The sequence below is a fragment of the Solanum verrucosum genome, unplaced genomic scaffold (genome assembly GCF_900185275.1).
Source record: "Solanum verrucosum unplaced genomic scaffold, falcon-dt-bn FXZP01000086.1, whole genome shotgun sequence".
NCBI lineage: Eukaryota > Viridiplantae > Streptophyta > Magnoliopsida > Solanales > Solanaceae > Solanum > Solanum verrucosum.
The window spans coordinates 1680455-1693518 of record NW_026020100.1 but is presented as its reverse complement, the minus strand read 5'-3'; the positions used below and the strand labels follow the sequence as shown (position 1 = coordinate 1693518).

Below are 13064 nucleotides of genomic sequence, written 5' to 3'. Positions count from 1 at the left end.
GAATTAATAATTTGCTATTATATACAATTTTCCCTTAAAAAAATAAGAATTTTGACAATTAATCAATTTGCTACTAACATCTTTATTCCTTTTTACACTCTGTTTGGATAATTGTTATCCACTGTATTGTATTGTATCGTTACTATACCTACAATGTTTGTTTTGATTGTTACTTAAAATGTATTGTATTGTATTGTATTGTTAAATTTTCGTTGTTACGTAACAATGAAAACTCCTATTTTATGGAACAGCCTATTTGGTGTGTTCCCATTGTTGCTTAATTTCTTTTTCTAATTATATCTTTACATAATATTTCAAAATACTATTTTACCCTTTACCTTATATTATTTAATTCTAGTCAAACCTCCTACCCTAGAATAATTAAGGCTATTTTAGTAAATTTATAAATTACAATATAGTACGATACAATCAAAACAAACAATTAAAATGTTATTAAACAACAACAAACAATACAGTCTAGCCAAACATTGTTTCTACCATACAATACAATACAATAGAGTACGATACAATACAATACATTATGAAACAATGGATAACAATGATCCAAACAGAGTGTTAGTCTATTTTTTTATAAAAAAATCAAACAAATTGTAAATATTAAGAATTTTTTTTTATGAAGAAGCTAAAAATAGTAGAGACTATACCATATCACAAAACTTCATTTACCTATAAATAGTGCTAGATATGAGTGTGGAATTTGTACTACAAACATGGATGAGAAGATGAAACTTGTTTGTTCTATTGCTAACAAGATGGATGAAGAAGTAAGGAAGCTGGAATTACTATTTTTTGCATGCTTGGAAGATGCAGAAAAAATGAAGTATATACACAAGAATAATATACCTGATTTTCTTGTTTATTTAGACATGAAACACAAGGAGATTAAGAAGGTCAAAATTCAACAATGAAGGAAGGTGAAAGTAGCAATTGATGATGATTTAAGAAAAGGAGTTTTTTTTTCTTCTTGAAATGAGATATCTATCTTAATTTGTTCTTGTGTTAGTCTTTTCTATTAATGAAAAAAAAAATGTTGGTTTTATTTGAAGTAAAGTATGTTCTTTTTTCTAGGTTTCATTTGTTTTTACTATCAATGTAGTTATTATTCTCTTGAACAATTCTGGTCCTCAAAATTGAATTTTGCGATGCGCGAATTTGATTTAGTTGAATCTTAATATGAATATCAAACATCAAATAAGAAACTAAAAAAAGAAATGACGATATACCTAAACTTTAATTTCAATTGAATAAGCTCTCCTTAGAAAGAAAAAAGGAATATTAACAATTTTAGTTAGCTTGTTAAAAGAAATTCTTCTTAAAATCAAGAATGTTCTTCTTTTTCCTTGTTTGATTAGTCTTTCTTTTAATGTAGTTATCATTTGCTCTTGAATAAGGAAATTGCAATAATATTTAAACTGTAATCCAATTGAATCAAGTTCTACATACTCATAGTCCATAGAATGAAACAAGAAGAAGGGATCTTAACATTTTAACATTTTTAATCAGTCTATTAAAATATTCATTTGCCTAATTTTAGCAGGTTGTAATCATCACTGCTAATTATATTTTGTGTACTAATTTAAAATTCTAAAAAGAAAATAGAGATCTTTTTTTTTTTTGCTAACTATTGTATAGCATAAAAATTTTATAACAAAAAACAAAATAGATTAATAGGCTGAAGGACCACTAGAAATGACAATGGGGCAGGGCAACACAAGTGCGGGGCAAGTCTAAGTCTATGTGAGGCGGGGTGGGTTGGAACAAATCATTTAAGAAATTAAGTGGGTTGCAGGTGGAAACTTTTTTCTCTACTCTCTTAGTCTGATCTCTCGGACTTTTCAACTCTCATATCAGATTTAAGAGAAGAATGTGATGACCCGCCATGTCATCATGCCACATAAGCGCCATGTAAATGTCACATGACACAAAGTTGCCCATGTGGATGACTTACATAGGAGAAAGACTTGTCCTTGTGGATAATTCTAAAAAAATAGAGAGATTCCTATGGAAGTTCCTAGAGATTTTAGGATTTGCATGGAAGGTCCTTGGAATTTTCTAGCATTGTAGAAGATTTTAGAAAGATGACTATTTTGTAATTATCTAGGGATTAATGTAACAATTATTATTTACACTTTAGCCCCTAAGTTAGTAGTATAAATAGAGAGACATCCATTTGTAAATTCATCAAACAAAAATCAACAAAGTTCTCTACAATACAATTCTTTCTAGCAATCCTCTATGGTTCTTTCTTCCATTCTCTTAGCGATCCTTAGAGTTTTAGGTTGACTTGGCATAGCAAGATCGTGAGCAAGTGATGCAAGATCGTGAGCAGGTTGTCAAGTGCCTCACGTGTGCTTAGTAAAAGAGTAAGGACATGACAACGTGGTATCAGATGAAGGTTGCAACTAAGGAATGACAAGCAACGGAAAAATCAACGTTGCTAACACTCAAGACAACGTCATCCAAGATGCTCCTGACAAGAAAGACTATGACAAAAAGAGGAATGTTAAGCCAAATGAAGGGCTTTCATCCCAAGAACCTTCTACCACTGAGGCAAGCGATCGGTAGAGAGGGGATTACAAAGGTTAATGCGGGGATGAATGTTGTTAAGATATTTGGCCAACGCTTGGGTAAAGTAAAATGCACTCTAAGCGTTCTTGAGGGGCATATTCTTGAAGAGATCAAAAACATCTGAAATGACTTGGATGGGCGTATCCAAACGGAGATAGAGATGAGATAGACCATCGCTACCTTAGAATACAGGCTCATATTGTTAGGAACTATCGATGCCATGAAAGGAATGATAGAGGCATTCAAAGAGCAGGTCAATGTTGGCATGACTGAGTCATCCAAAAATGTTGTCATGACGAGAGAGGCTAAGATTGAGGCTCTCATGCCACCAATGCTTAAAGAAGTTCATAGAGAGCTTTCTTTGAAACTTGGAGAACTATTTCCGACATGAAAATGTAAGGGATGGCAATGCCAAGATCAATACTGCAGTGTTGTACTTGTCAGAGACTGCCATGTTATGGTGGACGCGTAAATCGGCTGATGCTGAGAGAGGTTTGTGCACTATTATCACAAGAGATCAGTTCAAGGTCGAGTTTAAACGACAATAATTTCCAAATAATGTTTTGTACGAGGAAAGACGTAAATTTCGAGAGTTAAAACATACATGGAGCATACTCGACTATATCAAAGAGTTCATGAACCTTATGCTTCAAATCCCCAACCTCACTTGTGATGATTTATTGTTCTACTATATGGACAAGTTGCAAAATTGAGCTAAGCAGGAATTACAATGTCGACGAGTCACTGATATAGATCAAGTCATAATGGAAGTTGAATCATTGGTGGGTTTCAGGAATGAAAAGTATGACAAAGACTGAGGCAGTAAGTCAGAAGATGACATTGCTAAGGATGGAAGAGATTCTGGTAAAAGCAAGAAAGTACATCAACAACACCACAAGACTTCGGATACCCATAAGTTCGATAATAAGAAGTCAATTGATCGTCAGAGCTATGAGGAAAAGAAAGCACATTCCGAGAGAAAAGGTTGCTACATATGAAGGGGTCCACAAAACTTCAAGGATTGTCCCGACCTGAGGAGTCTTAGCACTATGGTGCGTAAACAGAAGGAGCAAGCGAAAGAAGAGAGTTCGATCACAGCTTAACTATGAGTGATTGGACTATGTGAAGCCATCACAAAGTCAGATATCCAAGTTAAAGAGAATAGAAATCAGTATGTGGATCTCATTATAAATAATAAGCCCAATCGTACATTGGTTGACACTGGAGAACCTCATAATTTTATGACACAGACTGCAACGAAGAAACAAGAGTTGAAGCATGCTCCAACAAACTCTCGCGTCAAAATCGTAAATGTTGATCCTTAAAATGCTTATGGTGTTGCAAATAGTGTTGGTATCAAATTGGGCAATTGAAAAGGTATGACAAACCTTACCATTACAAAGATGAATAACTTTGACTAAGATAAAAGTTCTTCACACAATGTCATACCTTGATCGATCCCTACCTCCATTGTCTCTGGGTCATGGAACGAGAAGGAACTTGCATGGTGCCTACATTAACTATACCACACAATCAGAATCAAGCACAATTTTCAGTTATACAACTTGTGAAGGGGCTTAAGAAGGAAGACTGATGTTCTTGAAAACGACTACAAGTTTTGAGGGAGACAAAGACAAAAAGCCATTATCGTATTTCACGACTATTGGAAAGGGAAATCATCGGAAGAATCGTCGAAAGAAGCTACACGAGAACGGTATGAGGACTTGTGGCTATTCAAAAATAAGATTCGTGAGTTTATGCCGAAGCAATGCGTCGTGGTTGTCGTAACAGGTGGGGGAGAGTGTGACGACCCACCATGTCATCATGCCATATAAGTACCATGTAAGTGCCACATGACACAAAATTTCCCATGTGGATGACTTACATAAGAGAAAGACTTGTCCTTGTGGATGATTCTAAAAAAATAGAGAGATTTCTTAGGGAAGTTCCTAGAATTTTTAGAATTTGCATGGAAGGTCCTTGGAATTTTCTAGCATTGTAGAAGATTCTAGAGAGATGACTATTTTGTAAATATCAAGGGACTTATGTAACAATTATTATTTACACTTTAGCCCCTAAGTTAGTAGTATAAATAGAGGGGCATCTATTTGTAAATTCATCAAGCAAAATTCAACAAAATTCAACACAGTTCTTCCTAGCAATCCTCTAGTGTTATTTTTTCCATTCTCTTAGCGATTCCTAGAGTTTTAGGCTGACTTGGCATAGCAAGATCGTGGGCAAGTGATGCAAGATCGTGAGCAGGTTATCAAGTGTCACACATGTGCTTAGTAAAAGACTAAGAACGTGACAAAAAAACTCTTAACAATTACTCTCTTGACTCTTTCTCTGATTTAGCAATTTAGCAATTGTTTTTTTAAGAGCACATATAAGAGCAAAAGCTCTTAATTATTTTAGCAAAATAACAAAACGAAGAAACAAATAGAGATAACATAAGCAGGGCGGATATTTGCGGGGCGGGACAAATTTAAAATAGGAGAAAATATTATGCTAGGCAGGGCGAATTAATAAATAGGAGAAAATTTTAAGAGCAACTTTCACATATAGCAAACATAAAAATCATATTTGTATGTTATAGCTATAGTTTGCATAATTGCGCTCCATAGCAATTTTTTTGTTTGTGATGGAGCTTTTGATTTGTATAATTCGCAACAAACATCCAATTTTATACAAATTGTTCAGTTTTGTATAAATTCATTTATACATTATAATTTGTATAATAAGATCTGTATTTGTATAATTATAAGTGTATATGACGAAAATATATGTATTTATATTTGTATATACGTTTCTCTCTCGCTTTATACAAACACAAACGCATTTTATACATTTTATACCGAAATGTATAAAATGGCTAATTGTATACCGAAAATGTCTAATTGTATAACAAATCAGATGACAAAAAAAGGAGATATTTGCTGCGAATTACAATTAAAATAAACTATGCATGGCTATAACATTTAATTTGAATTAATAGTTTGCTATTTCATACAATTTTCCCAAAATTTTATGCGGGGCGGAGCGGGTTAAGCTTCAACCTGCCCCGCACCCGCTCCAACCCGCCCCATTGTCGTCCCTACTTTTCATCATAATTGTGGAGGATATTTTTGTAAAATAAATATTTTTTATATAATGCATACTATTTTTAATATACACCAAACCAAATAATGAATAAGAAATAATATATGCATAACTAATACAAGCATTACTAATACACTCTATTGAGCATTATTTTTATACACTTTACCAAACGACCTCGTAAATAGCAAAGAGAACTTTTGTCTTTTTTTTTTCTCCAAGTATATTCAAGTGTATATAACATAATTCTCAATATCTATATTTATATAGTTGCATATATAGAGGCAGAGGCGGATCCAGAATTCAAAGATTATGTGTGTCATATTGTTTAAATAGGGTAAACGGGTCAATTCCTTCAATTATAAATTATAATTTCGGTTATTTAATTTTTTTTTTCTATTTTTATAAATAAATTGATCAAACATGAGCATTCGGTATTTTTTTTTAGATATAAATACCTAAGTAGTTTTTTTAGGAATAAAGAACTCTATAACTTTAAGAAAACAAGAGATTTTTCATCACGTTAATAATTTGAATTTGTATAAATCATCTAATACCATATAGTTGAGAAAAAGTAAAAAAATTATAGCGTCAATCCAATTATCTCCACTTAGTGTGACGTAAAAGATCGAAAGAACCTTTAAATTCAAAAGTTTTATATCCATCATTTTCTTAAAAACTTTTTTTTTTAAAAAAAAGATACTATCTAAATATATTTTAATTAATATTTATGAGACGTTCATAAATAAATATTGATCTGTAATTAATATAGAATATACACACAATATTCATATCAATTAAACTTAATACTTAGTGAAAGAGAGAGTAAATAAAAAAATAATAATCAAGAACTAAGTGAAGGAAAAAACAGTTAATTAGATAATTAAGTAATCACAAATAAAGAAGAAGTAATGAGGAAAAAAAGCCGAAGCCCTTGCACGCATTAATGAAAAAGACAAAAAAGAAAGAAAGAAAAAAAGAGGATTTCAAACCCTAAGACGTTCCATTAAACCTTTTACCAGTTGCACCGTTCGCCATTTTAATTTAATAATTGACAAGTGTAATATATAATTTTTAATCGCAATAACTGACACCGTAAAACCCCGCTCATACACATAAATCTGTCTTGTATAGAGGAACATCAAAAGACAACATAAATATGACATTAATCTCTACGAACGTGAGGAGGATAACTATATATAATTGTGAAGAGTAACCGAATATTACATTTAGTTGCTACATCCATGTAATATATTTCATAACAATATTATCTTTTTGAGTGAATATTTAATTTTAGTTTTTATTTTTTCAATTATGCATGCCTACTAGTGCCTTTAATGTACTTTTTGACCTTTTACAAAACATGGAACAAAACATTACTCTCTTTGTCCACTTTTAATTATTATGTTGCGCTTTTTGAAAATTAATTTGACTAATTTTCAAAGTAAAACTAGATTACATTACTTCGATATTTTAAACAAAAATTTTTAGATATTCAAAAATTTTACAAAAAGTACTATAAATTGCATTTTTTCGCATGTCAATATGATGAAAAAATATATAGTAAAATGTTAGGCAAAGCACTTATCGTTTTACTCTAAAAAGGAAACAATGACAATTAAAAGTTGACAAAAATAGTATTTTCTACATAAATGACAGGTTTGATTTTCAAGAATAAAATCAAACAAAAAATTTCACAGATATCAACACATTAATAGTTTTGTCTTTTTTTAAAAAAAATCAATATAGTTTTGTCATAGAGCAGTATTGAAGCTGAATATATATATATCCTAATTTTTTTAGCAACTTTCACATATAGCAAACACAAAATTTATATTTGTATGCTATAGCAAAATTTGCATAATTGCGCTCCATAACAAACATATATACGTATAATTCACTATACATATACAAAAAAAACAGTTGTATAATTCGCTATACATATACAAAGAAGACAGTTGTATAATTCGCTATATATATACAAAAGAAAACAGTTGTAGACAAAAGATCAATTGTATAATCTGTGTATGTATAAAACGAGAAAGAGAGAAAGACAAAAGAAAACTGGGCAGAGAAATATTTGTATTGTATAATTATAAGTGTATAGGACGAAAATATATGTATTTGCATGTGTATATACAATTTTCTCTCACTTTATACAAACAGAAGCACAATTTATACATTTTGTTTCTGTTTGTATAAGCGAGAGAGGTGAGGGTGGCGAGCGAGATTTGGGAGAGTGGTGAGTGAGATCTGGGAGAGGGGAACGAAAATATATGTATATATACAATTTCCTCTCGCTTTATGTAAACACAAACACATTTTATACATTTGTGTTTGTATAAAAGCGAGAGAGGCGAGCGAGACTGCCACCAAATGAGAGTGGCGAGCGAGATTCCACCAGGGAGAGTGGTGAAAATAACAATAGTTTGCTATAGGGTACAATTAAATCAAAGTATATTTATAACATTTAATTTTAATTAATAGTTTGCTATTATATACAATTTTTCCATTCTTTTTTCCTCTGGTAATTTTCGAATGATAATAAAAAATATTATCACTTTATTATTAGAGATCTAACTTTAGCTCTGAAAAATGATGAGTGCCACATAACGTTAAAAAATCCTATCTTTTTTCCATGCTCACTGACCATTTAAGGCAATGAATAAGCAATTTGCCGAAAAAAAAACTACTCGAATAAAGGGTCAAATTAAGATAGATACCGATCAAACTAAAAGTATCAAGCATTACAAGATTTTTAAAAGTTATGTGGCACTCATCATTTCTCAAAGATAAAATTAGGTCTATTTTAGTTTGATCGGTATTTGTCTTAATTAGATCCTTTATTAGAGTAGTTTTTTCTTCGGCAAATTGCTTATTCACTGCCTTAAATGGTCAGTGAGCATGCAAAAAAGATGAGATTTTTAAAAATTATGTGGAACTTATCATTTTTCAAAGACAAAGTTAAGTCTCTTTTAATAAAATGGTGATGATTTTTATTATCGTCTGAAAATTACCGTAGAAAAAAAGGATATATATATATATAAAATAAAAAACATTACCACTTTATTAAAAGAGACTTAACTTTATCTTTGAAAAATGATAAGTTCCACATAATTTTTAAAAATCTTGTCTTTTTTCCATGCCCACTGACCATTTAAGGCAGTGAATAAGCAATTTATCGGGAAAAAAAAACCACTCTAATAAAGAATCTAACTAAGACAGATACCGATTAAACTAAAATAAACCTAACTTTAGCTTTGAAAAATGATGAGTCCCACGTAACTTTTAAAAATCTTGTCTTTTTTTGCATGCTCACTTGAAACATCACTTTCTTTCTAATGAAAATTTTATCGTTAGCTCATGCATGAGCCTAGATCTTCATTTTGCATTATGATCATTTCTTTTTAGAAAGAAAAATAGTATCCTTTAGAATTGGTTGAAACAAAATTGCATCGAAGTGGTCGAAACATAATTGCATCAGTGGTAAAAGTGGTTGAAATATAATTGCATAATATATATTAGTATTGCTACAAGTGCATGAAAATTATTATTTATGTCACTATTTGCAACAAATTTTAAAGTGATAGAAAATAAATTACAATCACAAAAAAATGTAGAAACACAATTTTATTGATGAAACAATATGGATACAATATTGCTTGTTCCCTTGATTCTTCTCTCATAAGATTTCTTTATGATCCGACGGTCGTTAGTGGCGTATTTCTTGAACTAGGATGATCTGATTTAATCTCTTTATAAATATTTCATGAATTTGCGGAATATTCGAGATGTCTCTTTAAGAGAATATAATACCCTTCATACAGGCATAAGCTAGGGTTTAGGATTAGAGTAGCCTCCAAGAAATCTAAGTGGAATCGAATTCTTCTTATAGAGTCCCAACTAGAATTGAATACGTCTTACAGAGTCCCACAAATTTTCAGTGTCTAAAACACTCCTGCTTCAAGGCTAGTCAGTGTGTAGACTTGACTCAAAGACGAGGTTTTGAAGTACTCATTATTCCACCTTTGCAGTTTTGTGGCTTCAGATTTGCAGATCTGATTAGTGAGAGAAGAGATGCAAGGTAGATTTGGTCCCACTGGGCGTGCCAATTTGTTTTCACCCAATTTTAAATATATGAAAAATAAATCAATAATAAATAAAATCTGAAGAAAGCAAAATATATTATTGATAAATCAATATGAGTACAATTTTGTTCTTCCCTTGATTCTCTCTCATAAGGTTTCTCCATGATCTGATGACCTAGGATGATTTGAATTTGATCTCCTTATGAAAATTAAATGAATTTATGGAATATTCGAGATGCCTCTTTAAGAAAATATAATATCTTTTATATAGGCATAAGCTAGGGTTTAGGGTTAGAGTAGCCTTAAGAATTCTAACTTAAATCAAATACATCTTTCAAAGTCCCAACTAAAATTGATCACAATTCCACAAATGTAGTTATATATATATATAAAGAAAAAACTAATCGTAAGGACATGATTGGGATGTTATACCATCTTTTAATTTAAAAAAAGGATTTAAAAAAAAAAAAAAAAAAAACTCCACCTTCCCCCTTCTAGTCTATATATATTGTTGAATAATCATTGTAATGGACATCAACACTTCTCCTCTGATCTACAAGTTTCCTATAGTTTGACTACATCTTTTTATTCCCAAGTCTTTAGTAAAATGGGTCTAAAATCTGTGTTGTGTGCCAAAATAGAAATGAAGGCTAACAAGGATGTGTTTCATGATGTCTTTACAAATAAACCACACCATATGTCTACTATGTGCCCTTTGCATGTACAAGGTTTTGAACTTCTTGATGGTGTCATTGGAACAGTTGGGCCCAAAATTTGTTGGATGTATACCTTTGGTAAGCTAAATATTTAAAAATTTCCTAACAAAAATATTTCTCGTCAAAAAAAGGGAAATGACTTTTCACTAGGGGCAGAGGGAGAGTATTAGCTATCAGTTCGGACAAATTATTGAGTAGCTATATTGCTTAGATCATATATTTGTGTCAGGAATTTCATTAAATATGTATGAATATTTAAGTGTGAACTCAAAAACTAAGAAGATGTAGTGGGTTTTGTGACCAATTCAAAACACATTAACTTCAAATCTTAGCCAAACCTCTGTATACTCTCCGTTTATGATATCATTTTGCACTCAGCTTTTCTTAAGGACTCTTATGGTTATCTAACTCTCTCTTTCTCCTGTAAGACAGAAGGGAAAAAGAAGATCTCCAAGCAGATAATTGACACTATAGATCATGAAAAAAAGGTGGTCATATTCAAAGAATTTGAAGGTGATGTAGTGGATACATATGATAATTATAAGGCAACTCTTCATATCGAAACAAAAGGCAAAATCAATTTAGTAAGCTGGACAATAGAGTATGAAAGGCCAAATGAGAATGTCTCTGAATCATTGTTGGTATGACCAAAGCTGTTGATGATCACCATGTCAAGATGAATTGATGGGATCATCTATATATGCATGTGAGCTTTACATAAATGCTGCCTCATGCTTTGTTTGTTGTTTGAGAGTATGGTGAAAAATAATCCATGTTGGTTGTGTACTTTTTATTTCGTTTTTAGCTTTGATGTTTGTTGTGTCTGTCTCATGTAACCTTTGTGTTGTGGAATAACACATGGATATGAAGTTTATATAATATTGCTCCTTGTCTCTTTCCTAATTTATATAGTGGTATTTTTTATTTTATTTTTGAAAAGAATCAAATATGTTCTTGTATTATCAAAAATAGTCTAAATATACTAATTATTTACGTTTCCAAGCAAATATTCTACTTCCATTATAATTTGGCATTTAAATTTAGTCTAAAAGTTAGATTTTCGTACAACCCAAAAATCACAAGTACTATGTTGAGTTGGAAGACGAATTGGAATAACATAGATGTAAGATAAGCTTGACACGTTATTTATGTTCAGACGCTTGTCTAAAGAAATTTAACCACCTAATAGGTTGACATTTCAGTGACCAAATATAATTGAACGATATTCCTCTATTCTAATTATATTGTATTGTTTGATTTACATAAAATTTAAAAAAGAGATTGCTTTTTATAAATTTTGTTCAACCATTCTTTGAATATTTATGTCGATAAAAATCATTTTATTAAAAGCAAAAAAGAATTGTAAAAGAAAAGATATTCAAAACAAATTTTATATATATAGTGTGTGTGTGTGTGTTATAAAAAATGAGATAAAAAAGTAGCAGTACATTTTCCATATTAAGTACTTTCTAAATCCTGCGCTTCAACTTGTTTGTTTTATTTTATCTTTTTAGTACGTTTAAAAAAAAAAATTAGTACACGACAAATTCAGGAGTACAATATTAAAATTTTGATACATCCCATATATCTTTGATTTTAAAATTATAAAATTCAAAAGTCTTTTCTATGTTTTTAGTGCCAAAATCAAATGAATATTGTAATCTTAAACATGCCAAACAAAAAATTAAAACAAAAAGTTCTTTTCAGAAAATTTGAAAAGTCTATAGTATTCTTTTTATTTAAAGTTAAACTGATTTGTTTTCCATTTTTTAATTAAAATATATTAAAATTAAAAGGGTAAAAATATTTTAAAAAGTAAAATAACATATTTTTTTATAATTTTCTGGCCACATTTCTGGCCAAAAGGATTTTTCCAAAGAGATATTCTTTCCGAAAGGAAAAAAAGAAAGAAGAAAGACAACAACAAGCCAAACCATGAGTGCTTTGGAATTTTCCATCAATTTGATGGACCTTAAGACAATCAATCCAACCTACCACTATATAGACACTTCTCTAAGAAATATTTCAATATTTTTTTAAATTTAAATTCTAATTTAAAACGTTCAAGTAAATATTCACAAGATAATGTTATATGATATTACTACTTGCTAATTAAGTCTCAAATCAGCCAGCAAAATATCCTAATAAATAATAGTGACACTAATTAAATTTTAGACTTCAATCTAAAATCACAGTCATTTTATACAAATATTTTGGGTACATTTGTACAAGAAAACGATCTTATTGAACATAAGATTTCTGCAAAATTAAACAATTCTTTATACCTCAAATCAAATAGAGATATTAATAAAAGATAAATAGTTAATAAATAAAAATAATCGGCTAAATAAAAATATTAACCTAATTTATTTCAATATACTCCCTCCCATATTAGTTGATCAATAACTACTTTTTAATAAAAATAACTATTTTTCCTCCATATTAGTTGATCAGTAACTATTTTTTAATAAAATAACTATTTTTCATAAAATGATCGAGTAATATAAGACCTTAAGCCAGAAGGTATCACAATAAAACATTAAAACATAATTGTTTTGCTATATTTTAAAACAAA

General features: G+C 30.3%; 1 protein-coding gene across 1 annotated transcript; it reads left to right on the top strand.

Moving 5' to 3' along the window:
• Positions 1 to 10380: 10380 nt before the first annotated feature.
• LOC125825047 (kirola-like) lies at positions 10381 to 11136 on the top strand. Its single transcript, XM_049504398.1, has 2 exons — positions 10381 to 10567; positions 10922 to 11136. The coding sequence occupies exons 1-2, from the start codon at positions 10381 to 10383 to the stop codon at positions 11134 to 11136; spliced, it is 402 nt and encodes a 133-aa protein (XP_049360355.1).
• Positions 11137 to 13064: the final 1928 nt, after the last annotated feature.